Genomic DNA, 26,311 nt, shown 5'->3' on the forward strand with positions numbered 1-26,311 from the left:
TGAACTAAAAGTTGATTTTATTCAGATTTAGTGGAGAAAATTAAAGCAGAACATTCACAGGTCTGACAGGACTGAGGAGCAGCATCTGTTTCACCTGCTAACATTTATTTTTGTCACCTTACGACTTGAAAATGCTTAAAAACATTTAAACACTGAGACCCTGTCACTCTACAGGAGGACGTGGTGAATTAAGACACACTGTGAGTTCAGAGACATTTAAACAACCACAGGATCCAAAGAAACTAATTTTACAAACATAATACATCAAATAATAGAAACACAGTGAAATCATCAGAGTGTGAAAATATAAATATATATATATATATTAAATGATTCTGTTTATGTTGAAAGAAAAATGATGTGATATAATCATTAAGTTCATGCAAAGTCACAGCAATAATTTACTTTAGTCTTATTAAGAAAGTCTATAAAACATAATTCATTTACATTTCACTGCTTAACAGCATCAGTGAGGTACTGAGAACTGAAACTGAAATGGAATAAAAGATAATAACAATAAAAGTAAAGATACTGAAAACTAACAGCAGTCACAACCTTCGAAAACCAACTGAGCTTCATTCCTCTCCTCTGACAGTCATTCGATAACCATGTTGTCAGTTTACCTCAATCAAACTGGGGGCACAGCACAAATCTGTCGTTTACACTTTTTAAATCATATTTTTCATCATCAGCCTGTTTTAACTTGTTCAAAATTCACATCAGTAATCAAACTCAAGCTGATCACAGTCATTGATCGTGTGACTTTGTACAGAATCTTCTCAAGTTTTACTGACGTGGTCGACTCGTCAGAGGCTTGTTCACCTGTTCTACATACGGCTCCTGTTTCCAGCAGAACATCTCTACATGAATCAGAACTGTCCTCACACATCCAGGCTGGACCGAAGGTTTCTCAGAGAGAGTCTGGTAATTACATGACAGACTGGATCAGCTGGATCCAAAGCAGAGATCACACCAGACCAGAAGATCAATACTGGGAGATTTGAAAAGCAGCTCCCTCACAGAGACAACATGTGCTGATTAAAGACGTGAGACTCAACTGGAACCACTAGACCTCCAGAACCAGTATCTGTGCTGTCCCCCTCTTAGCTTAGAACGAACCTCTGACAACTTCAGATAAATCTAAACTGAACTGAATGTTTAATCCGATTTTTGTCAGATCCAGGACCACATGCACAAGTTCTCTGATCTAATATGAGTAAACCTGACACTGCAGCTGTAACGTGAACATAGAGAACAGTGTTCAACCTGTTCTGCAGTATGATTTATGTCAACAAGCTTCTGATGAGTCGATCAGATCCAGCTGAGCTTCACTGGATCAAGGATTTGTACAAACTAATTAACAAGGTCAGTGACACTAATTGGATTTTAGAGTCTTAGACACTTCTTCTTCTTGTGTTTTTAAATTCTCCAACCTTCGGATTATTTCCAGGTTGACACGACAACATCACTGTTTCCAACGTGTCAGATCCGATTCGACATCATCCTGGTGTTCAGTGTATGAAAGAACGACTTCAGCTTGCACATTCGACACTTCTTCTTCTTCCTCTTCTTTTTGCTGGTTCTACCTTTCTTGTAAACTCCCTGATATTTTCCCTCCTCGTCCTCCTCTTCCTCCACCCATGGCGCCCAGGCTCCACTGTGGCGGCTGGGATTGGCTCGCGGGTCGTCAGGTGGGAAGTAAACAGGCACGGCTGTTTGGTTGTAGTAGGCGAGCCGGGCCAGCAGCTGCTGGACCACATCTGGCCTCTGGTCTGCCAGGTCCTGCCGCTCATACGGGTCAGCAGTGATGTTGAAGAGCCAGACGTGTTTGTGGGTGGAGGATTTGTAGGAGGACGAGAAGCTGCGTTCGAGGTTCCACCAGCGACCAGGGAGCATTGGAAGCACCTGAGGAGGAACACGTGACATTATTCAACTTGATCCTGAAACAGAGGAGGAACCACAATCAATCCCAAACCAGATGTTTACCTGTGGGGGGACCCAGTCTCCGTGGCCTGGGTCTCCGGTCAGCAGCTTCCAGTCTCTAACTCTGATGGCAGCTTGGACCGATGTGTCCCACACTGACTGGACCTGGGCCGTTGGGTCGGACTTGGGCAGAGCTGTGCCCGGCTGGGACGCGTTCTGGTACTGGGAGATCATCCTTCTGGACTTTGACTTTACACGTGTCTTGGATTTTGGCTGAGGACGTCCTGACAGTGACACATTCTGCTTCTTGGATGTGGTCTGCCTGGATTTTGACCTGAAACATGGCTCAGTCTGAGGCTGAGTTTTGGGGTTAGCTGTTGCTGGCGGTGTACCACTAGAGTGGGACTTCAGATGGGGCCTGTACGGGGACGGGGGCTGGTGCTGACAGTACTCTTTGGTCTTGGGTTTAGATACAGGTTTTGATTTAGAGACAGGTTTATGTTTTAGTTTTGTAAAGACCCTTGATCTAGGTTTGGCTTTAGGTTTAGCAGCATGACGGGAAAATTTCCGAGGTTTCTTGGTGGTCTTTAACTTGAACGCTGACTTCTGCTTTGGTTGCTGTTTCAGAATCTTCTTCTTCTTCTTCTTTGGTGTCTTAAATGCTGGGTGTGGGCCTTTTGATTTGCGATCTGACAATTCAGAGAAAAGCAATGAATAAACTTTATATAAAATTTAGCTGATGCTTTATAACAAACCTTAGTGTCTGTCAGCATGCTAACATGCTAATTAGCACTAAGCACAGCTGAGGCTGATGGGAATGTCATTACATTTGCAGATATTTAGTCTTAAACCAATGAATAAGACATATTTTAAAAAGTAAGTTTGAAGTTTTAGCCACCAAAGTGTGTAACAAGTGAAGTGATCTGAATACTGTATTGTAGTATAAACCTGTACTTAATCTACTGTTTCTACTACAAAATAAATCACCAGGATATAAATTCTTTAATTTGCAGCTGACAGTCTGTTACTGTGTGTGTTTTATTTTTTGACCTGAGGCTCCCTCGGTGCTCGTGTCCCACATCATGGTTTGAGTCGGAGGTTTGTGCAGAGGGTCGATGTTGTAAAGGATCTCCTGACGAGGCGACTCCTTCCCTTCGCTGATGGTGGGCCAAACATCATAACCATCCAGACCCGGACTCTGACAAAGAGACGGAAAAATCTGATCATCACAGTAAGTGAGATGTTTACGTCTGACAGTGGATACTGTGAAGGAGGAAATACTTTTAGTGCACACACAGGAATAAGAAAGAACTGATCTCCTGGTGCAACAGAAGCTGCTGAGAGTCTGCATCTGTCAGGTCGTGTGTTAACTGTAGCCAAGATGCTGTTCTGCCAACAAAGCTTTTTGGAGCTGTAAACAAACTAAAAGTAATTTATGTTAGAACTAAAACACAGCGTTTAATAACCGAGCACTTTTCAGAACAGGTCAAGAGCACATTAATCTACAAGGACAGTTTTACAGTCTCTCTGAAAACTAACTGTTAAGTCTGAACGTGTATTGTTCAAAACTAGACTCAAATGAGAAAGCAAAACCAATATCGAACATACAAGTAAGAAGCAGAGTAACATTTGACGAGTTGGTATAAAACTGTGGGAATCAGCACAGACTCTCCACATGTGAACAGGCAGAGCTCCACCGACCTTGCTGACGTTTCCTCCGGCCAGGCCCACCAGCGTGGGGAACCAGTCGGTGATGTGGAGAAGAGCTCTGGAGATCCGTCTCCTGCGTCTCAGCAGAGGGCTGTGCACAAACCCCACGCCGCGGATTCCGCCCTCCCAATATGTACCCTGAACACACAATAATAAAGTCGTAGTGTGGATATCCCGTTTACATAAACGAGGAACCATTAGAAACACCTTTTCCTGTACCACACTCCTCATTAATACAGTAGAATTATCACCTCTGACAGTTTGAACTCGATACCTTGCGGCCTCGTAGCGGCCAGTTGCTCCCTCCTGTAAACGGCTGGGCGCCGTTGTCAGTAGAGTAGATTATAACGCTGTTCTTGTAGTATCCATACTTCCGGAGGGCGTAGGTGATGTTTCGGACCGCCTCGTCCACTGTGGAAACCATAGCAGCAAACTTTCTCCTGGCGACGTTGGTCATGCTGTGGTAGGGGTAGATGTAGGACTTTGGAGGCTGCAGTGGAGTGTGGACGGCCTGGAGGACAACAGGTAAATATTATGATCTGATCCACTGGGGAGGAGTTAATTTACTTTTAGCCAGTGATTCTGATTGTTTGGTCCTCTCTTCGACCTTTCTAGTCATATTACTAACACACGTTGTGCCTCCGTCTTCTCTACTCTTTCAAATCCAATAAAAACACTTTACTTTGGTGTTTGTTTCAAGTTGAAGCACTATTAACCTCAAGTTACATTTTCAGTGTGTTGTGGTTTTAATTAGACGGTTCAGGTCCGTATGACGCAAACAGTCTTTCAATAAGTTTCTGATGCCAAACACTTAATGTGGGTTTTTTCAGTCTAATCACAATCAGACATAAACTAACAGAATGTGAAAACACACCGTGTCCTGAGTCTGACCCTGTTGTCTGTGTATGTTTGTTTCTGATACCTGGAGGGAGAGCAGCAGGAAGAGCGGCCTCTCTGCAGGGTTGTGGCTCTGGAGGATCTTCCGAGCTCTCTGTGTGAAAAGCATCGTGGAGTATTTTCCCTCGTGGCCCCACGCTACGCCCTCGTCATCGTGGAGATCGTACCCACACAACCCTGGACCGTCACAGGACCCGTAACTGGACACAGATGGAAAAACGTGAGGTACAAAAATCTTCAACACACAAATAAAGTCTAACAACGACACACTTGTACCTGTAGTAATCCACACTTCCTGTTAAAGAACCAAAGAAACTGTCGAAGCCTTTTCTGGTGGGCAGACATGCTTTCCTAAAAAAATGAAAGTAAATGTTATTAGTTTTCTTCAAATGCACTAAAATACAGTTTGTCTGTTCTTGGAAACTAGAAACCTACGTCAATCATGTCCATGGTTACGGTTCTTCTAGTCTTAAGAGGTTCTTACATTTGTTGTTGTGCATCTAAAGAACCGGACGGTGGAACAACGGCCCTGCAGGCTCGAGTTTGTGATGCAGTACAGAGGACAGTAACGTTTGTGATTTAGTTCTGTAAAGTAAAAGACTCAGGACTAAGACGGAAACCTCTCTTTCCTCACACAGTTCTGTAGTTTTTAAGCTCACGTCGTTGTTCATCCAGAAACCCTCAGTTCTTCTGATCCACTACTCAGATCAGCCAGACTTACACAGTCCACCCCTCCGGGTGTGATCTTCCTCTTCAGTATTCCCTATAATAACCTGTCACAGCTGGCACCTGTTCCTTGTCTGTCATTTGACTGTTTTCATTTCCTTTCATTCCTCACGTGCATCCTGCAGTTTAATCTTCACCTGTTGTTTTTAGGTTAATAACACATTTTGCTTGACTTTCTGTATCATCATTAATCAAATCATTGTCGCAGCTTCTTCTTCTCTGTGACAGCAGGTTTTTCACCCTTCGAGCACGTTAACCTTCGGTTGTGATTAAAATAATAGCTCAACCACATCCTGCAGCCCACAGTAGCCTCAGCCTCACAGTGAAGGAGCACGAGGTGAGGGGAGTACTGAGGTCCGTCAACTCGAGGAAGGCTGCTGGTCCGGATGGTGTCTCTGGACGAGTACTGAAGGACTGTGCGGACCAGCTGGCTGGAGTGTTCACCAGGATTTTCAATCTGTCCCTGGCCCGGTCTACTGTCCCACCGTGCCTGAAGTCCTCCACCATAGTCCCCCTGCCTAAGAAAACGCACATCACCAGCCTCAATGACTACCGGCCAGTTGCACTCACCCCAGTGGTGATGAAGTGCTTCGAAAAACTGGTAAGGGGTCACATCACTTCACTACTCCCACCTTCCTTCGACCCACACCAGTTTGCGTACAGGGCGAACAGATCCACAGAGGATGCCGTAGCCACTGCCCTCCACACGGCACTGTCCCACCTGGAGCAGCAGGGGAGCTATGTGCGGATGCTCTTTGTGGATTATAGCTCTGCATTTAACACAATTCTTCCCCACAAACTAGTTAACAAACTGTTGGACCTAGGACTCCCACACTCCACCTGCTCTTGGATCAAGAGCTTCCTCTCTGATCGCAGTCAGAGGGTGAGAGTGGGCCCACACACCTCCAAGGTCCTTAGTCTCAGCACTGGCTCCCCACAGGGCTGTGTGCTGAGCCCCCTGCTCTACACTCTTTACACTTATGACTGTACACCGGCTCACCACAGCAACGCTATCGTCAAGTTCGCAGATGATAGCACAGTGGTGGGACTCATCTCAGGGGGAGATGAGTTTGCCTACAGAGACGAGGTGGAACAGCTGACATTGTGGTGCAGGGGGAACAATCTGCTCCTTAACACCTCGAAGACAAAAGAGGTTGTCATTGACTTCCGGAGGACAAAAACTGAGGTCCCTCCACTGTACATTGGTGGGGACTGTGTTAAGAGGGTGTCAGACTTCCGTTTCTTGGGGGTCCACATAGAGGAGGATTTAACCTGGGGAGTACATACCTCTGAGCTGATAAGAAAGGCCCAGCAGAGACTGCACTTCCTAAGGGTACTTAGGAAGAACAACATCTCCCAGAGACTGATGGTGTCCTTTTATCGATGCTCTATTGAGAGCATCCTTACATACTGTGTGTCTGTGTGGTTCAGCAGATGTACAGTGGCTCAGAGGAAAGCTCTCCAGAGAGTGATCAAAACAGCACAGAGGATCACCGGTTCCCCTCTCCTCCCTCTAGAAGAACTTCACAGTTCCCGCTGCCTCAAAAAAGCCCAAACCATTCTCAGGGATACTACACACCCTGGACACTCTCTCTTTGAACTGTTGCCATCAGGGAGAAGGTTCAGGTCCATCAAAACTAGGACTGACAGATTTAAGAAAAGCTTTTATCCAGTAGCAATAACTACATTAAACACCATAAAGAACGGACCATAGTGACAGTATGCTCACTTGTGGGAGTGAGAGCTGGTCTGGAGCACAATGTGATGTGACCTCTTTGATTACTTGAAGGGTTGTTTGTGTCTTATTTTGTCTTTTGACTGTCTCTGATTATTTATTCTGTTTTTTGTTTGTTTTTTTATTCCTTTCATTCTATATATATATGGCACAGACTGGTTGGCACCTTAATCTCGTTGTACGATGTTGCAATGACAATAAAGTTTATCTTTATCTTTATCTTTATCTTATCTTAATGGGAACACGATGAGCAGATGAAGAACAGTGTTCTTGGTTTGGGTGGAATAATCTTCAGCAGCATGTTTGCAGTGATGAAACTGTTCACCTGTCACCTGTCTTACCTGTAGAAGCCCAGGTGCCACTTGCCGACCATGTGCGTGCTGTAGCCGGCCTCGCGGAGCCTCTCCGGCAGTGTGTCCATGTGTGAAGGCAGACAGCTCGGCTGGCTGGGTCTGATGATGGAGTGCTGCAGTCCTGTGTGGATCTGGTATCTGGAAGAAATACAGGTACTGGATCAGAGATTCGTTTATTCTCACTACACTTCATTTTAAAAGACTCTTGTTCTGTTCTGCTGCTCAGTTTAACTGATCTATTTAATTTTATTCATAGATAAGACACGTCTGATTTCAGCTTCTAAAATGTTTCATATCATAGAAAATTAAATATGTTTTGACCTGTTGAATTAACTAAACAAGACATTTTAAAACGTCTCCTTACACTCTAGGAAAAGACAAAGGACATTTTCTACTGTTATAATGTAATAAACCATATAACACTAGAAATGCCCCCCCACACACTCAAAGGTCACAGCTCAGTCCAAACCATTAACAGAGGGCTGGTACCTGCCGGTGATGAGCTGGCTGCGTGACGGTGTACAAATGGGCTGAACATAGTAATTCTCCAACCTCACGCCCTCTGCTGCCAGTTTGTCCAGTGTGGGGGTCTTGATGGTCGGGTTGTGGTAGCCGATGTCGTTGAAGCCCTGATTCAGAGTCATTTAAAGGGTAAGAGTCAGATGAGCAGACTCGTTACCTAACATTTAAACATGAGTGGTCACTACACTGTAACATGCAGGACCCTGATGTTATGAATCACACACAGTGGCAAGAAAAAGTAAGTGAAGAACAGAAAATTCACAGAAATTCAGGACATTGTAAATAGTTCACTTACTTTTTCTTGTCACTGTATATATGAAAAGAACAAGCAGCATATTCCTACATTTCCTCCTGACAAACAACAATTTAAACATTTTATTATTATCTTAGGGTCGTTGGGTAAATTTAGATTTAATAAAACACACCTGGTCGTCTATGAGGATGAACACGATGTGCGGCTGCTTCTTCTGCTTCAGCTCTGTCTCGCCATTCTGAGCGTTGCTGACGTTCTGGTGCTGGGTCTGGTTCTGGTCTGGTTTGGACCGATGGGCACACAGACAGTCCAGGCTGCAGAAAACACTCAGCAGGGTCAGAGCTGCAGCAGCAGCAGCCTGCATTGTTACTCCAGAAGCCCTGCGGGGAACAAAACAACATTACGACACAAAGAGAACTTCTTTGACCACAAGAGACATGAAGCTGAAAAATGTTTGAGTCGACACAATTTCACACAAACATGCCATCACTGGGGGACTAACTGTGGATCATAAAACCACATTTGAGATGGACTTGCCAACTTTGCAGTAACTTGGATATGAAACACATCCATCTGGTACAAAGAGAGCTGAAACTCCGAGGAGGCATTTTAACCATTTACAGTCTTTGGAGCTGAAAGGGATCAGAGTGTCCATCAGGCCTGGGAACGCAGAAACAGACCAGTGCAAAGAAGCAGGACGTACTGATCTGTGACCATGTTCTCGTACGTTATACAAATAGAAACCAGGTATCTGTACACAAACATGGTAAAATCCCGTACTGACATAAGGACGTCCTGCTCATTACTAAAGGCCTCAGTATAAATAGCACGACCAGAAATATGTTGTCTGGTGGAAGATAAAAACTTTGTGTGTGTAGCTGGAGTGTGTGAATCCGATGTGTGTGTGAACAGTTCTACTAACGAGACATTTAAACTTCACAGATGGTTTCGTTAAAATAACTACTCGAGGTTCAAGGAACTGTCACAGATTAGAGGAATGTCCAAAAAATGAATTTAGATTTGTGTGGCGGATCTTTTTCACACCATTCATCAACTCAAGCCACTCGACTAAAGTACTGAACTGTACTTAAAGTAAAGTAGCTCCAACTTTTACTAACCATCATTGGTTAGACAGATTCTGTTATACTTTCCCTCCTATGCTGCTATGACTGGACTTCGACATGTTGTCAGGCCGTAAACTAACGTTTTACTAACATTATTTATAGCTATAACGTTTAAGTAAAACAACAGCTGACGTGAGGTTTACTTCTGTATACTGACACTGAGCCTGACTGACTGTGTTTTCTTTCTGTCGCTGTGTTTTACTCACAGGCCACCGTACATACTGTCACTGAGACACTTTTTATCTAATCTTAATGTTTTAGATGTCCCAAAGGAGAAATTCTTCTCCACAACACTGTACTTGTTTGACAAAAGTGAAATAGACACAATAACATAAAGGATAACAACAGTAGTGACAATAAACAGCAGCAAACAGCTTAACTCAGGGTCTGTTACTGAGAACGGTGATGACTGATGTGTCTGTGGAGTTTTAATTTACTTCAACAGAACTGTATTTGTATTTGTATTTTTTTTTTTGTAGTATAACAATAATACTTCCAACACTGCCACAGTATATTTAATCCTAATTTCAATTATAATAACTAACCTGGCTTATAAACTACGTACAATTGTGGACAACTGTTAGTAGTGTATGTATGTAACTGTTGCTGTTAGTTTGTGATGGTGTCGCAGTGGATTTTAAAGATTAAACTTAGGGTTATTTCAACTCTTCAATGATCATTTACTGAGTTAATCAGCTGGTTTATTTGTCAATAAATGACCAACAGTACCTAACACTAAGATAATCTGCTTACAGTGGTGCGAACCAGACACAAAGTACAGTATTAGACCTGAGAAGAAGGATCAGACATGTTTTCTGTTTCTATATTTATATTTCTCCACTGTGGATGTTTCAGTGACATGCACACACGTCGTCCCCTGTGTTTCTTATGAGTTGGACACGTTTCCTCTCCTGTGATTCAAATTCTGCAGCCAAGTTAAACTGAATGAATCCTGGTGGAAAGAGTGTTTGTCCCGGTGTCAGGTCCGACTTCATCCAGTTAATAACACCAACAGGTCCATGTTAACATGTCTCTAACTGATTACACATGTTGGGATCAGTGCAGCTGTTGTATTTCAAGCCCAGGCCCGAATCAATACCTCGATACCGGATCAATGGGGCTGATCCGTCCCCTCTGCGCCTCCTGTCCGCCCCGGTTCAGTTCATTCTCCACGGCCCGGCTCGCTCTTCAGCTCGGAACAAGTTAGGTTGGTGTAAAAGTTCGTGGAAGACGCCGCATGTCCTCAAGTTTGGACCAGATCTTCCTCTGAGTCCTGAGTCCCGATGAAAGACGAGGAGCCGAGACGAATCCAGCACCCGGTGTCGGAACCGGTCTGACCCGCCAAAATAAAACCCGGTGCGGCTCTGTAACCTCAGTATTTTATAGTCTCGGTTGTAGATCACATTTTAGTTACCGTCCCGTAAAGATAGTTTTAAGAAGATGATTAATTAGAATTCACTATTTTAAGCTAACAGTAACCTATCCATCGTCCAAAACAGTTAGCTAGCTAACGCTACTAGCTACCCGTGTCTTTTTGCTCGTTAATATCTGTTTCACACTTTTACTAAATCTGAACCAAACGTCTCTATAACTTTAACTAATCACCTTTTATGATCTTAACTCTAATCTTATTTAAAAATGATCTCAGCTGAAGCCAGAATTGGTGCTAAAGTGAAGCCGGACAGTTGTAATAACTGACTAATTAGCTAAAGCTAAACAGGAAACACACTTTATCACACTGTTTATTTAAAAAGCGACAAAACTGCAGTAACTGAGACTAAATGTCATGTTATCAGGTCCAGTTATCAAGAAAAGATAAGAATTAGAGTAAATATGTGTTTAAAACAAAATGCTATCACTTCTGTTTGTTCTTCATATTACCAAGCTAGCCGGCTAATTAGCCTAGATGCTGCTACTTATGCTAATGTTAGCTGTCCAATATTTGACTTTTCTACAATAAACATTTTATTTTTAAGACTTTTAGATTTTAGCATCTAAAACTGACACTTACCAGTACATCTACTTATACAATTTAAAGCCTTTTCTAAGAATTAAAATGATAAATCTAATCTTTTTCACAGTATCTATGTTTTCTTAAAGAAGTGTCTTCTCTTTACAAATAGTAAATTTTAAACTTTACAATAATTTAAAATAATTCAACTAATCATCTGTTAGTGTTGATCAGTTAATGATTAATCATTATAAATAAATTGAGCCGTTTTTAATAATGAAACTCAATGAATTCCTTTTATTTTCTAAATGTTTGTTATTTTGTTTGAATAAAGAAAACAATACTTACAACAGTGTAGATAAATAATAAATAACTTATTTAACTTAAAGACATAAAAGTCACTGACACTTTTATTTTGAAGGTTGAGTCGTTCATTGTCGGTTTTCTTCGTGTAACTTGACACAAGGAAAAACTGTGATGGAGCCTCCGGTCGGTGAAACAGGTCGTTAAACGTCATTAAAGGTATTAACGACTTTACTGTTCGCTGTGTTTTCAGTGTGTTGACATCTTAACTAACTGAACACCGAGCCGTGGGTCTGCAGCCGGTCTGCAGCCGGCTGGAACCTCACACACCAGCAGGAATTTCTTTATGCAGCCTGCAGATGCAAACATGCAGCAAGGAGCCAGAAAGAATCAGCATGAAGGAAACCTGGGGGGTTAATCAGTAAAATCACTAATTAGTAGAATGCACAGCGTTTCCTCATCATGCATTCATGGAAGTGGAACATTATAAAAGAAAACTGTGAAACCTTCTCTGGTCCACATCCTCAGATCCTCAGCAGCTTAATCTATTGTGAAAATAATCTTAAATACTTCATTGAGCCCCTGTGGGAAATTCAGATTACTGCAGTAGTGAACAGGCAAAGGTGTAAAATAAATAAAGAGAGATTTGAAACATCTGATTAAAAACAAAGAAATGAGAGATTTTTAGTTTTAGTTGAGGTTAAAGGAGGTAGATACAACAGGTATTATAATGTATTCTATGTGATATTAAAGTGTTTCAGATTTACCCAAGTAAGTCCTACAGAGACATGACAAGACCTTCAACCGTATAAGTCAAGTGTGCAGTTAAAGAAATCTTGTGCTCCCCTGTAAATGTTGTTTTTGTAAACTCTATGTAAAATGTGCAGATATCACATTATTATCCTCATATTATAAGGAACATGGTTTTAAGTAACCTGGCAGAAATATGATGAATATGAAGTAAAAATAGAAAACAGATTATATCACATGAAATCTCCACTGATACGCAGTATTTTGATTATTTATATTTATATTTGATTATTTGCTTATTTTTACTACTTAATGGGAGTTTTGGCCTTTTAAATGTAGGTCGTTCTTCACTGCGTGCTTTTATTTAGAAAGTCATGAGCAGAAGTCCTGTTGCTACTGATGATGGACGGATGGAGGGAGGGATAAATGGATAAATTAATGGGACAGTGTAAAATACCTTGAATTAAAATTAAAATGGGAAACTGTATCTTGACCCAGTGCTTTAAAGTCTCCTCCACTTCTTCTGACTTTTGTTAGTCCAGGTCATTCGTCTCCATTCAGAACATCCAAACATCTCCTGACTCTGTTAGAGAGCGTCCCAGCTGGTTTTATGTCCTGCTCCAAGTTTCCACCAAAGAAAGCGGTGAAAATGGTGGTGTGTGATTTATTAGGGGATTATTCACTGGCAGTGAGCAGTACACTAAGGAATGCTGCCAGACACTGTTGTAGCTTCTTAAGAAGAGAAACAGTGGTTCATCCATAATACACACTATTATAGCTCTTAAATGTTTAATGTCTTTATTCACATTTCAGTGAAAAGACTTTGAGACGTTTCATTAATTAACTCTATGGAAGCTCATTTATGCCATTAAAACAAAGATTATGATATGAGAACAGAATACTTCAGTCAGTGTTAATCTGTCTGTTAATGTCTTAATCCAAATTATGAACGATGTGAAACTAGAACTGTATATTGTACAGTTTAGGTTGTTGATAGTTAAAAAACAGACATTAAAAGACACAGTGGGGTTTTTCTTTTTTTGTAAATCAAGAATATGCCAATCCAAGTAAAACAGGTATATATCTTTATAGCACCTACTTTTAATGGAATAACAATCTAATGACTAATCACAAATGACTAATAAATTATTATTAAATAATAAAAATACATTTATTAGTGTGAATGTATAATTTAATAAGTGAACATTATTTTAAACACGATTTGCACTTAATTAAAGAGACATTTACTTCAAAGTGTTTTTTTACAATAAGAAATATATAGAAATATATATGTTATATGATGATATAAATAATTCTATGTGCTTCACTGCTTTTTAATACATTAATAAAAATTATCTGACTGAGGGATAGAAAAATAAACATTTTATATTTTTTGCCTCATTTATGAAGTAATTCACTTTTTTGCAGTAATAAAACTATGATTCTATAAAACTCGTTTCCGTTTTTGTAGTCCACGCCTCCCTCGGACGACTCCACTTCCCGTGTTGCATTTCGAGGGGGGCGTCGTCAGCGCGCATGAGCGCACGCTGAATGTCGAGCATGAAGTGAAGTGTCAGTAACTTGACGATTGTTCTGTTTTCAGCTCGTGTCCCGGTCCAGTCGGTCGGTTCCGTTCAGACATGGCTTCAGAGGACGACGACGCGCTGCTGTTCTTAATCTACCAGCACCTGAAGGTGAACGGCTTCCACAAAGCTGCCAAGGTTCTGGAGAAACACGTCGCTCAGGTACAAAGTTTGGTCCGGTTCGTTAAGTATCGTCGGATTAGAACCAGAACCCACACGACCAGGTTCTGCTTCGATAATTGCTGCTGTTTTTAATAATGTTGGTGTTTCTGATGCTATTTCTGTAGCAGACATGCGCGTTGTGCGTGTTATATAATCCCATGGATGAAATAGAAATGTGATTTTAGCAGAGGAAGCTGCAGGTTCGTGTTTTGAAGCACATGAGAAACATGTTGGAGCAGCTGCAGGCTGTGAAACGAGGCCTGCTGCTGCTGCTGCTGCAGCTCCTCCACCTCCTAAACCCCATCACAAACTAGGATTCACCTGGGAAAGGTGGTGGTTATTACTCAGAGGCTGCAGGTGGCACTTAATAAAATAAGTTGATCATCAGAATATTAATGAATAAAAAAGAATTAATTATATGTATTATTAGTCTACCATGGGATGTTTCTGAAGGACTGATTTTCTCACAGTTTGGAGCAGACAGCTGCTTTATTCACTGTAAACATGTTCAGCAGATGAATTAATAACAGTAATTATTAGTTTCAGCCCACGTTTCCAGTCAGTGCTGTAAAATGTGTTGCACACTCCTCAGCGTGAGTAGAAGCTGGAAAGTCTGAACAGACTGATTGTTAAAGTCTCTGTTCTCTATTCATCTGGAGAAGTGTTGTGTGTTTAACATCACTGTGCAGAAAAATAACAACAGTTTAATTTCTTACAGCTGCCACAGAGAAACCTGAGCTGTGGTCGGTCCCCGGGTTCTGATTTCACTCACAGGCTAAAAATATTATGCTCAGAATTTAACTGGCAGAGTTTTAGGAAGAATCAATAAAATTAAAAATGCTGGAAACTTCTCTCCACTCGCTCTCGTACCACTTGGTTCTTTATGTTGCTGCATGGATTCGTTTTGTGGAGCGCCGGCATCAAAGTGGCTGCATTCCTGACACGACACAGGAAATGAGCAGATTCTCAGTAATCTCCTCTTTTCTGTCTCCGTCATCTCTTTATTCCACTCACAGCTCCGAGCTGAACGTTTGGACGTTTCCATTCACAGACTCTGTATTTGTGTGTTTGCAGGTGGAGACGCCTGAAGACAGCTCCAGTCTACATGAGATCTACACCGGCTGGATGAAGTAAGTCTCACATGTTGTTTATTACAGGACGTCTCACTTCTTCCTCTGAATGTTTATCACTTCAGGGTTTTTTCACACATGTTTATTTCCAGTGTTTTTTTTTTTTTTTAAATCCTATTAATCAGCACAATCCAGAGAAACACGACCGGAGCAGGATGTGATTCACTGAGCAGCAGATCTCTGAATGAATGACCTCAGCGTCTGTCTGAGTTTCTACTGCGGTTTGTGAAGTAAAACAATTAGAAGAACGGCGTCATATTTAATAATAAAACAGTCCCCTGACGTCCGTCCTCTTGTCCTCTGTGTTTGAGAAGTGATATTTTTCGTTTTAGGAAGCGATGAGCTGGAGTTAATCTTTTCTGTTGTTGAAGCTCGTCTGATGTTTTCATGACCAGCTGATTTTTTCCTTCTCATCAGTTTTTTGTCAGAATCTTTTCCTCTGGCTGTTTTTGTCCTAATCGTGATGCGAAGCGACTACATGAGAAACAATCTGGAGCTGTTGAAAACTTGTCCAGGCAAAACATGTATTACTCATTCAACACAGTGTTTGAATACTGTGAAAATAATTAAATCATAAAGGACGTGTCACATTTAGTGAGATTAATGTCTTTATAATAATTATCATCAGACATTAGAGGACGTGCTCAGAGTATGTGACTTTATACCAATCTGAATAATATATAGTAAATTAAATTATTATATTGGGTATAGTATGAAAACATATTTAAATTTACTATATTACTATTTATAATTCACTAAATCAATGAAGTGTTGTTTTCTGTTGAATCAGTTTGTAGGAAAAACGTGATGAACACGTCAAACAGGATCAATACATCTTAAAACTGAAGACTTATTTATGTTTTTTAAAATCATTCAAGACCTAGTTCAACACCACTTTGAATTTTTTCCAGCTGTTAGCAGCTCCTCCATGTCCTCTGTGTGTTGCATTGTGGTAAAAAGTATCTGTATATATCTGTAGATTGATTCACACCATTTACTGAAAACCTGCTTTAAAGCAGCATGTTGTATAGATGTGGGACAGTCTGGTGCTGTAGATGGACCTGGAGCTAAAACCATCCTATAAACCACTTCAGATTACCTGGATCATCTTCCAGGTAATCCAGGTAATCTGAAGTGAACAGCAACCATCTGAAAATCCTGCTGCATCCGGGGGCACGAAGTGAAAACAGTCTGACGGATGAAAACATCTCTTCAAACATGTTGCTGGACCTGTGCACTTTAAAACCACTCTGCTTTGCCTTTTAGTTTCAGACTTATTTATTCCACATTTCCTCAGATTAAACACTATTTAGAATTACAAACGTGCTCCGTTTAGATTCCCCCTCCTCATTTATTATTATATTGTACAGTTAAAACCTTCAATAAATAAATAAAGTGTGTTTGTGTGTGTGTTGCAGACTTTGCTCTTTGGCCCAACACGCCAAGGAGGAAACCGAAGCCTCCACCACTTTAAAGGAAAAGAGCATCAAAGCAGAACCTGCCACCAGTGAAGAAGAGGAAGAGCGTGCAGACGTCAAGTCCTCTGACATCACAGAAGAAGAAGAAGTGGATCACAAACCTTCACTTGGTAAATCTAGATTTAAACATCAGGTTTGGTAGAAGAACTGATTTTAGAAAGGTAACCAGTCACATCTGTGATAATTGAGCTAAATGTCTAATTTCAGTAAGTCTGAAATAGTTTTAAGAATAATTTGATTTTACAGATGAAACAGTTCAAATAGTCGTAGCACTAATCTTTATATTTTATCTGCCTGTCTTAATAGTGCTGCTTTTATGCATCTGTCCCAGATCGTTTACACTTGTTTTTTAATACATCCTGTCTGGTCAAACCTTTTTAGGGTTTAAGTGTGAGGTGGTAAAAACCCCCACCGTACCCGGAGAAATCTCTGGTTTTATTTTCAGGCTGTTCGTCCTTCTTCTGAATTCCTTTAATACTATACAAAGTATAATATTTCAATTCTTTTACATTTAGCCCAAGTTTCAACTTGGACTTGAACATGAACTGACCCGTTGTCCTCTTCTCGTTAACACTACGTCTCAGAAATGACTGGAAACACAAGAGACTGAGCTTCTGTGTGATTTCTACACATATTATAAATTATTTTGCACCTGTAGTTTCAGTGTTGGAACCAGTGAGTGACTCTGATTTAAAACTTAATATTCTTTGTTTTACTCTTTCAGAGTCCAACACAGATGTGGTGGAGTCGTCCCGTGCAGCGCTCCCCTGTGTGGAGGAGGAAGCCGAGAACGTCTCCGAGCAGCTGGACAACGCAGGTCAAACCAAGACAACAAGCTTGGACAACGAGCGCTGCGACGGCGAAGAGGAGAAAACGAGAACTGAGCAAGAGGTGAGATGAGTATACAGGTCTGAGTACACTGTACTGACAGGTACACACATAAATGTTGTTCCTGCCACTGTTCAGCAGGTAATCAGGCCCTTAAAGAGCTGGGAGCTGCTCCTGAGAAGGATGATACTGTCCACCTGTGTCCACCTGTGTCCACCTGTGTTTACCTGTGTCCACCTGTGTTTACCTGTGTCCACCTGTGTCCACCTGTGTTTACCTGTGTCCACCTGTGTTTACCTGTGTCCACCTGTGTTTACCTGTGTCCACCTGTGTTTACCTGTGTTTACCTGTGTCCACCTGTGTCCACCTGTGTCCACCTGTGTTTACCTGTATTTACCTGTGTCCACCTGGGGTTTGCCTTTATTCTTTGTGTTTTGTTTGGCTAAGATTTGATGGAGGAGTGTAGATATGAGGAGGCGGACGCTACTCGGAGTAATTGAATCACACGATCAGTGTTCAGACAAACTATTTCTACCCAGATACTGTGAATTAGTGTCTAGACTTTGTGTGAGTTTAATAATTATTTCCCCTAAACTGATGAACAGTTTTTCCATTTGCATATAAATATTAATTCAACACATCCACATCACGTTCTCTAAAGGTGATTTACCTCTGATGTTTCCTGAAACACACGGTACGAGAAACAGAAATACTTTAAACTGATGGAATGAAATGTGCATAACTTGTGTCCAGTGACTGTAATAATGTGCTGATGTGAGAACAGTAGCTCCAGTGTTGTTAGAAGATTCATCTGATGTGTTCTCCTCTGTTCGGATCTGTTAGTGTTGGTTTCCTCTGTCGTTACCTCCTGTGTGTGTCCAAGTGTTGACTCTGTGCTTTTATGTCGGCCCAGTGATGCAGGAGATAATGCTGTTTGGACAGAAACTGTGTGCGTGACAGGGCGCTAATCTTCAGGGACAAACTGTGTGTGTGCGACTGTGTTGAGGCTTCGCTGTGGTTTGTGTCTTTGTCTACTTCGCTCGGTGCAGCACACGGATTTCTAACATGACAAACATGTTTCTGCTGAACAGAAATATAAGATTAATATAATCTGCCAAAAACAGTTTGTATTTCTATTTATTTACAGATATTTAAACTTTTTAGTGTCTATTTTTTAGATTTTTTATAAATATACTTGCTGCTCATATGGTTGTTGTTTTTTGTTTTTCTATATAAAACCAGAACCAGAAATCAGCGAGAAGAGGAGTGAAGGACCAATATTTATTAAATCATAAACTATAGTTTATCACGTATTGATCAACGTATTGTGTATTAAATCTTCCAGTGTGAACACGCTACAGACTAAAACCTGCTTAGAATCAGTTTATAAATGATGGTAAATAGCTGCTGAACTCATTCACGTGTCTTGAGTTCAGCGCTGAGAAAAGAGGACGTGTAGCATGAGTACATCTGTTTGCCACATTGGGAAATCTGCATGTACATATTTTACAGTCAACTCCTGCTGAAGTGTCGGTTGAGGCCGAGGCGTCTACCACAGCAGAACGCTGCAGCTCCGACTCTGAAGACGTGGTAGAAACCGCCCAGAATGATTCCTCTGATCAGGCTGAGCATCGACCACAGACCCCTGAATCACCCGAGGCCTCCAGCTTAGACGGGGAGAAGAGGGAGGAAAATGAAAAGGACGACGCCGACGAGCCGAAGCAGGTTAGTGACCCGAGGCTGGATCTGAGTATGTGGTTCTGCAAGTTCCTGCCTCTCAGGAACGTGTTTACTTCTCAGTGCTGCTTCAGTTTTTATCAGTTTGATGATTTCACCGTCCTCATCCTGAGATCATGTGACCACATACTGCATTTTGTGACCCACTGTGTTTTTGAATAGCTGCTGAGTCGTCTCCACGAAATTCTAATGAAGGGAAGAAGTAAAAACGAGAGTAGCTGCTGGTTCCTGGCTCCGTCGAGCCTCCGTCCCCTCAGATCATCCTCCACACATGTGGAACTTATTTCTCAAAAGGTTTTGACAGGCTGAAGTGAATTGTTTGTGTTGTTGAGCTTCCAGAAGGAAACGCTGCAGCGAGTCTGTTTCTGTTGGATGGTTTGGGATTAAACATGACCACAATACTCTGACAGGGGGTTAAATGGTTCGATTCAGCACCGTTCAGACTAAACCGACCACTTTTCTGTCCTGTTTTCTGTCATTAGGAGCCAGAAGAAACCACGGATCCCTCAGATGTCGCAGATGAAACCTCTGGTTCAGGACAGACAGCCGTCACTCAAACAGAGGCCTCAGCTCTCTGCACTCAGGATGAAGAAGACGAGGAAGACGAGGAAGGCCGTGCTGCGAAGGTGTGAAAGTGGCAGCTGTTAAACGGTTTTGTTTCCTTTTTGTAAGAAAACTTTCAGTGAATGCTGAGATTTAAACATTTAAACCTATAAACATATAAATTATGAATAATTGAACAATTAAATAATCGAAATTCATGCATCAGCAGAAAAACGAGCTGCTTAATTACGATGAAGATGAAGTAATCCCTCAGTTCTCTTTTGTCTCTCAGTCTTTTATGAGCACACTGACTGTAATCACAGTTATTTAAGGAGCCAGAGCTGTAACAAACTAAAGGTTTTGTTTTTGTGAGTGCACTCACCTGAGGCGACTTTGCTGAGTGTTCTGAATTCTAATGGAGGAAAAAACCTTTTAACGAGGTTTTTGTTGTTCACTGACTAGAAGGAGGAAAAAGTAGAAACATCAGAGAAACTGTGTGTGTGTCTGCTGTTGGAGACTGTTGTTGACCTGTTGACTCCTGCAGCAGCAAACCCAGCCCGAGTCCAGCACCTCACACCTGACAGCTCAGGAGACCAGTGACCATCCGGCCGAGAGAGAAGCCCCGCCTCCTGCAGGTACCAACACCCAATAGGAGTTTGATAACCAGGTTGTTATGTGTGGCATCTTCACTGTCTGTTTCTCACTGTGCCGATAAGATTCACACGCTGTCGAGAAGAAACTGTTCAGAGCTCAGAGCGGCTGCTTTAAGACCAGCAGACCTCAGTCCTGCTAGCGTGAGACCACATTTCTGTCTTTGTGTCGCCAAACATCAAGATGTTAATTTATCTTCACATAAAACAAATAAAGCAAAAAAGCTTTATATATATACCGCGATGAGCTGAGTTAGCTGCAGCAGCTAAAGCCTTAAAACGAGTCAGGTCACCATCGAGGTCCGTTTGAAGGACAGATGTGAAAATGTTTCCATCATTCAGTGAGGTCAGTTTAGATTTTCAGTGTCCCAGTTACTCTGGATGTTAGTTTGCATTAAAGCGAGGAAAAGATTTGAGATTTGATTGAACTGAAGTTAAAAATCTGAAATTTTAAAATGCTCTTTGTTACGTTTTTCTCTAATTTCACACTGGAATTATTGTTGGGCAGCTTTGTGTGTGTCCGAGAGCAGAACCTTTAGATTATTTTATTTGTACAGAAGTGGGAACAGAAAAGAAAGTAAGACATGAAGTTGAACACCTCATCTTTAAAACGTTTTGACGGACGACTGCCAGAGCTCAGAGAAACGACTCTGGCAGCTTCATTTTCCACGACGTCAGTCACTTGTTTCACTTCTCACAGCGGTTTGTTCAGCTTGTCGGAGCTCGTTAAGCAAAGTGCAGCGATGACGAGTCTCCGAATTAGTCGCCTCATTTACCCGAGTGCGTTAAATGAACTCTTGACTGGTGCAGAAGCTAAATTTGATATTTGACATTGACATTTTGACTTTTTTAACATTATTTAACTGAAGCATTGGAACTCTTCTGTGTCAGATCTTTACAGTAAAGATGAGCAGGAGGCTGCTGCAAAGCTAATAACGAATAATATAACACATTTTAACAAGTCACTGAAAAAGATAAACACCGTCAGCTCTGCAGTTTAGATAAAGGTCTGTTATATAACTTATTTTATTAGATGATATTAGCTCCTAATGTGGTAACCACTGTTTCACTGGTTTGGTTTTAGAGGTTCTCATTTATTGTTATTTCATGATGATTACCCGAAGTGCAGGGTGTAGCAGAGCAGAGCAGGGAGAGGGAGGAGCACAGTGGACTAAACAGCTGTTAGTACGGACTGATCATCAAGCTATAAAACAAAAAACACAACAGGCTTAAAGAAGTCGGAAAATCATGTTGTTGAATGTAGTAGTTTTCATGGATCATTAATTTCATGGCACCATGTTGGATTTATATGTAACTAAATCATATCCTGTTCGCTGAGCTGCTGCTCAGTCAGTCAGAAAAGAAACCACATCTCCATCGTTATTATATTTAATAAAACCCAGCTTGGCCTCGTCTAGTTGCTGGTTTCCTCAGTAAGGATTAATGATCTGTGGTAGATTCTCTTATTAGAAACACTAACGTCAGTGGTGTTTGTCTCTTTTTCAGTTCCAGACTCTGAAAATCCAGAAGAAGACGAAGAGCAGGAAGAAAGACTGGAGGATTCCAAGGTACGAAAATTAGATTTGATGTTGTCGACTAACGGAACAAGAATGGAAAACGGAGATAATAAGAACATGAACAGAAAGTGGTGATGGGTTTGTGAATGTTTTGATTCAGGGCAGTGACCTCACATCCACACTGACGCCTGAGGAGCAGACGCAGACATCGACCGACGACCTCCACGCCGACACTGGTAAAACACAACGTGATGCAAATCATATTTTTAATCATATTTCCAAAACAGTAGTATAAACTGCACATGGAGCAGATGTTTGTAATTATAATGTAGTTAAGTGTTTTTGCTTTTTAAATCTTTGGTTTTGTGGATTCAGAGATTTGATGTTTTAAGTTGGTTGTGGTGTCGTCACTTTTGGATTTCTGGAAAACTATTGCTCTTCCCAAAACAAACAATAATCTCTCAGGACCAGAGTGACACTACAAACATCGCGTCCCTTCATGTTTTCAGAACCATGTTTAAAGCGTCTTTCTGTGTTTCTAGAGAATGGGACTGTGTCAGCTGCAGACCCAGAGGACATCGTGCTCAACATCCGAGTCGAACACGTTGAAACAGCCGAGCAAGACAACAGCCAGCTGCTCCCCGAGGAGGCTGCAGAGTCCTGCAAAAGTCCAAAGAAGAAGAAAAAGAGGAGCAAGAAGGAAACGGAGACTCCAGCTGCAGACACATTCACCCCAGAGGCACCGAGTGACACTCCTCTAACGTCCAAGAAGAAAAGGAGCGAGAAAAAGAGGAAGCAGGAGGAAGAGGTGGAAGAGAAGGAGGTGGAAGAGGAGGACACGTCTCAGGTAGCTTCAACAGAGAAGAAGAAGAAGGCCAAGAAAAGAAAGAGGGAGAGAGAGGAAGTGACAGTAACTCCTCCAGAAATTACAGTTAAGAAGAAAAAGAAGGCTAAAGTGGAGCAGGAGGAGGGCGAAGCAGCAAAGGAGGAGAATAGTGAGAATACTGAGAGTGCAGGGGAGAAGAGAAAGAAGAAAAAGAGGAAGAATAAAGGACGAGAGACGGAGCTGCAGTCTGATGAACAACCAGTAGAGGGCAACGAAGACACAGCAAAGGAACTGGACGTCACAGGTAGAGGCAGAGAAGAACAGTTTAATTCAGACGAAGTACACAAAACACTTCAACACAACTTGAATTCTTTCTGTGCTCCTGCAGACGGCGGCTCCTCTCAGCCCTGCTCGGCCAAAAAGAAACACCGTCTCAGGAAGAAGCTGAGCCTGAAGAAGAGGCTGAGGCTCCACAAGCAGGAGGAGACGATGAGGAGGAGGAGGAAGACGAAGAACAACAACAACTCTGGAGGAACGACTGAAACCACAACAAGAAAGAAGTGAGTGAGCTGTTCATTAAGTGTTAAATTATTATTTTAGTCCTCGTACTGTAGTTTAAAGAGTAACTTCCTGTAGTTTATGCAATAAGACGAGAGTCTAATCCTAAAATCATTTCTTCCTCCTTAACTTCCACCTTTGCTCAACAGAGATTAATGTTGAGATGACAAACAGCAGGTACAGTATGTAGGGGGTCGTACACAGCATCACATCTTCAGCACAGTCTACATGAGGCGGCCATGTTGTAGCTACTTAAAATTTAGTAGAAGAAGAAAGTGACGTGAAAACTACTTAGGTACACGTTGAATAGGACTTAAACTGGGGATTCTCTTACTGTAACTACAACATGGAGCCTGAGTGTGAGTTTGATTGTGTCCCACTGTCAGAAATCAATGCTTCATCTTGTATAAGATGTGATCCAGCGTATGACTGTTGGGGCGTATTAAATAAAGCCTGCTTTGAATCAACAACAGCAGAAACTTGTTTATGTTGTTAACCCAACGTTTCGTTGTACAAAGTTCATTCATGAAGAAACCCCCTCAGTCAGGGAGGATTCAGCTCTGGTCTCCTCCTTCATGTTCGCTGTGAATGAGAAGAGTCCAACGAGGTGGATGTTGCATTCATGTGCGCTGGGAGCTCAGAGTGTCCCAGAGGCTGGAGAATTGACTCCAGTTGGTTTCAGGACACCTGAAAAACACATTCAGTTTCTGTGTGTGAATAATTAGAAATTCACCAGTTTGACTGTTTTTCAGACAAAAACGGATCCAAGAGGCAACGGAGGAAACGCTTCAGCCAGAACCAACCAAAAGACGCAAACCTGACCCCACCCCGGAGGACCACACACCAAAGAAGAAGAAAAAGATGAACTGTGAACAGGAGGAGAGCTCCTCCAAGGAAAACAACCCTCCGAAGCGGAAGAAGAAGAAGAAGGTGAAGGAGGAAGATGAGAGCGGCGTGGTGAGCGACCTGAGCGCCGAGTTTCCAGAAGTTGTCTCAACTCCGCTGCCCAACAAACCACCGAAGAAGAAAATGAAGACGACGGACGATTCGACTCCTGTCGCCACGAACCAAGAACGAGCTGCAAAGAAAAAGAGTAAGAAACTGATACGAGAATAAAACTGACAATAAGAGGTTCTGACAGATACAGTACTAACTTCCTGATGTTTACAGAGAAGAAGAGACCGAGAGAGAAACTGGACGAACCTGAACCTGAACCTGAAGTCAACACTTCTACACCAGCTCCTACGGTACGACGACCTACACATCCTGTTATTCATCACTTTGATTGTCATTTAACAAATGTGCAGAAACACATTGACAGCAGCTGTTTCCTTTACACCTCAGAGGATGGACAGTTATTGTTATTTATTAATCTCATAGCCCAGTTTTAAGAACCACTGTTCGAACAGAGTGAGACACATTTTGTATCTATAAATATTAAATAGTAAATATTAAGTCATAAACACAACATCAGTTCTGTGTTGTTGTATGTTTCCATATAAATAGACCACAAGAAAAATGCTGTTGACTCAGATTGAACGGTATAAACAGTATAATCTGTTCTATATCTGTTGGTGTTAACGAGTCTCCGTAACAAAAGTACATTTCTGTTTTGTTTCCAGAAAAAGAAATCCACCAAAAGGAGGATCTTTACTGATTAAACCTGGGTAAGTAGGTTTTCACTCAACATTACAGGAGTCAGACAGTTAGAGCAGCACAGACACTGGAAACTGTCTAGAACAGGGTCCAATCCTGTAACGCTACTAGTTACCTGGATCAGGTGTGTTCAGCTTCTCCAGGAAAACTAGGAAACCTTAGAGATGTTGGTAGGTGGATATTTATGCTAAGCTAACTGGTGCTAACTAGCTTTATATTTCACAGCCGTCAGATAAATAATGTCCTTTGACCTCTAATTAAATTGACAGTAAAACAACGCGACTCGTTCAGTCTAACGAACCTTTTTCTATTTTAACCTTTTCTTTTTCCTCCCACAGCGTCTCTGAGCTAAAAACCCAAAATAAGAAGACAAGCGGCCTTTACTCCTGATTACTGTCAGATGAAATCTTCTCAGTCACGTTTCACTTTCTTTTGCTCTAAAACTGTGAGAACGACTTCAGTTTGTTTACAGTGGATCTAAGTTTTAATTATACTGTTGTTTTTATGGCAGAGTCTGAAAACAGGTTTAATTACTAATGAACTAATGTTCTGTGTTCTGCACATTTGAGATTAACAGTAATCAGAACAGGATCAGAACTGGTCATAATTTACCTTTTTCTTTTACTACTGGAGCTACAATCATTTCTGCCTCAAACATCTGTATAATCAAAGCTGCAGTCTACATAAGGTGGTTTTACTCTCACCGTCTCCTCTGATGATCGTACGCCGCGCTGGAAACGAGCTGCGACACATTTCACTGTTACTTTATTCTGTGTTTAGAACCTGTTTCGTGTTCTTTCTTCCGACGGCGATAAAGCTGTAACGTTTTGTTTACATTACTAAATACTGTGAACTGGTAACTATGCACCAACTGTCTGTTATTATTGGATGTCTGCTGTTCCTGAGGACCAACATGTTGTAAAACTAGAAAATAAATGAATCTCTTAGAGCAAACGGTCTCTTCTACTGTTGACTTCATGTTTTATCAACAACACTTAAAGTTAAAGGGAGAATTCACACATTTTTAAACTCACTTGCTGTGGTTCTAGTTCGGGGATTTTTAATATGTAGGTGTCAGAAAGTTTAGTTTAATATAATGCACCATAAATTTATTCTAAAATAGAAAAAGATGCAGCTGCAATGTTTAAAATATTACTTATATACAAAGTCCCACATTTTAAAATACATTTAGAACAGTAAAATGTGCAGAAAGCGAAGCTGTGTGGATAATTTCTGAAGCGACTGTTTATTCTCCAAACTAGAACCACAGGAATGAAACTGAAAATCAACAAGTCGCCCTTTACAGTGACAAACTGTTAACACTAACGATGGAGCCCTAACAGCAACATAAACCTAAACCTGCTGTTTATAGAGTGAAGAAGTAACTCATCTGTAC

The 26,311-nt window shown here is 41.5% G+C and overlaps 2 protein-coding genes across 2 annotated transcripts; one reads left to right on the forward strand and one right to left on the reverse strand.

Annotated features, from left to right (window-relative positions):
* On the reverse strand, positions 1 to 10,593 carry LOC113172025 (arylsulfatase I-like). Its single transcript, XM_026374823.1, has 11 exons — positions 10,343 to 10,593; positions 8,292 to 8,499; positions 7,834 to 7,973; positions 7,333 to 7,482; positions 4,807 to 4,881; positions 4,556 to 4,730; positions 3,908 to 4,144; positions 3,625 to 3,771; positions 2,974 to 3,121; positions 1,987 to 2,612; positions 1 to 1,905 (listed from the first exon to the last, which is right to left on the reverse strand). The coding sequence occupies exons 2-11, from the start codon at positions 8,481 to 8,483 to the stop codon at positions 1,483 to 1,485; spliced, it is 2,313 nt and encodes a 770-aa protein (XP_026230608.1). The 5' UTR covers positions 8,484 to 8,499; positions 10,343 to 10,593; the 3' UTR covers positions 1 to 1,482.
* Positions 7,465 to 26,311, forward strand: LOC113172026 (uncharacterized protein DDB_G0286299-like). Its single transcript, XM_026374824.2, has 16 exons — positions 7,465 to 7,497; positions 13,851 to 13,992; positions 15,067 to 15,122; positions 16,541 to 16,710; positions 17,325 to 17,491; positions 18,941 to 19,153; positions 19,648 to 19,791; positions 20,253 to 20,343; positions 21,865 to 21,926; positions 22,036 to 22,111; positions 22,418 to 23,005; positions 23,090 to 23,261; positions 24,012 to 24,352; positions 24,430 to 24,506; positions 24,882 to 24,926; positions 25,254 to 26,311. The coding sequence occupies exons 2-15, from the start codon at positions 13,888 to 13,890 to the stop codon at positions 24,918 to 24,920; spliced, it is 2,301 nt and encodes a 766-aa protein (XP_026230609.1). The 5' UTR covers positions 7,465 to 7,497; positions 13,851 to 13,887; the 3' UTR covers positions 24,921 to 24,926; positions 25,254 to 26,311.

Source organism: Anabas testudineus, chromosome 17 (genome assembly GCF_900324465.2).
Source record: "Anabas testudineus chromosome 17, fAnaTes1.2, whole genome shotgun sequence".
Taxonomy (NCBI): domain Eukaryota; kingdom Metazoa; phylum Chordata; class Actinopteri; order Anabantiformes; family Anabantidae; genus Anabas; species Anabas testudineus.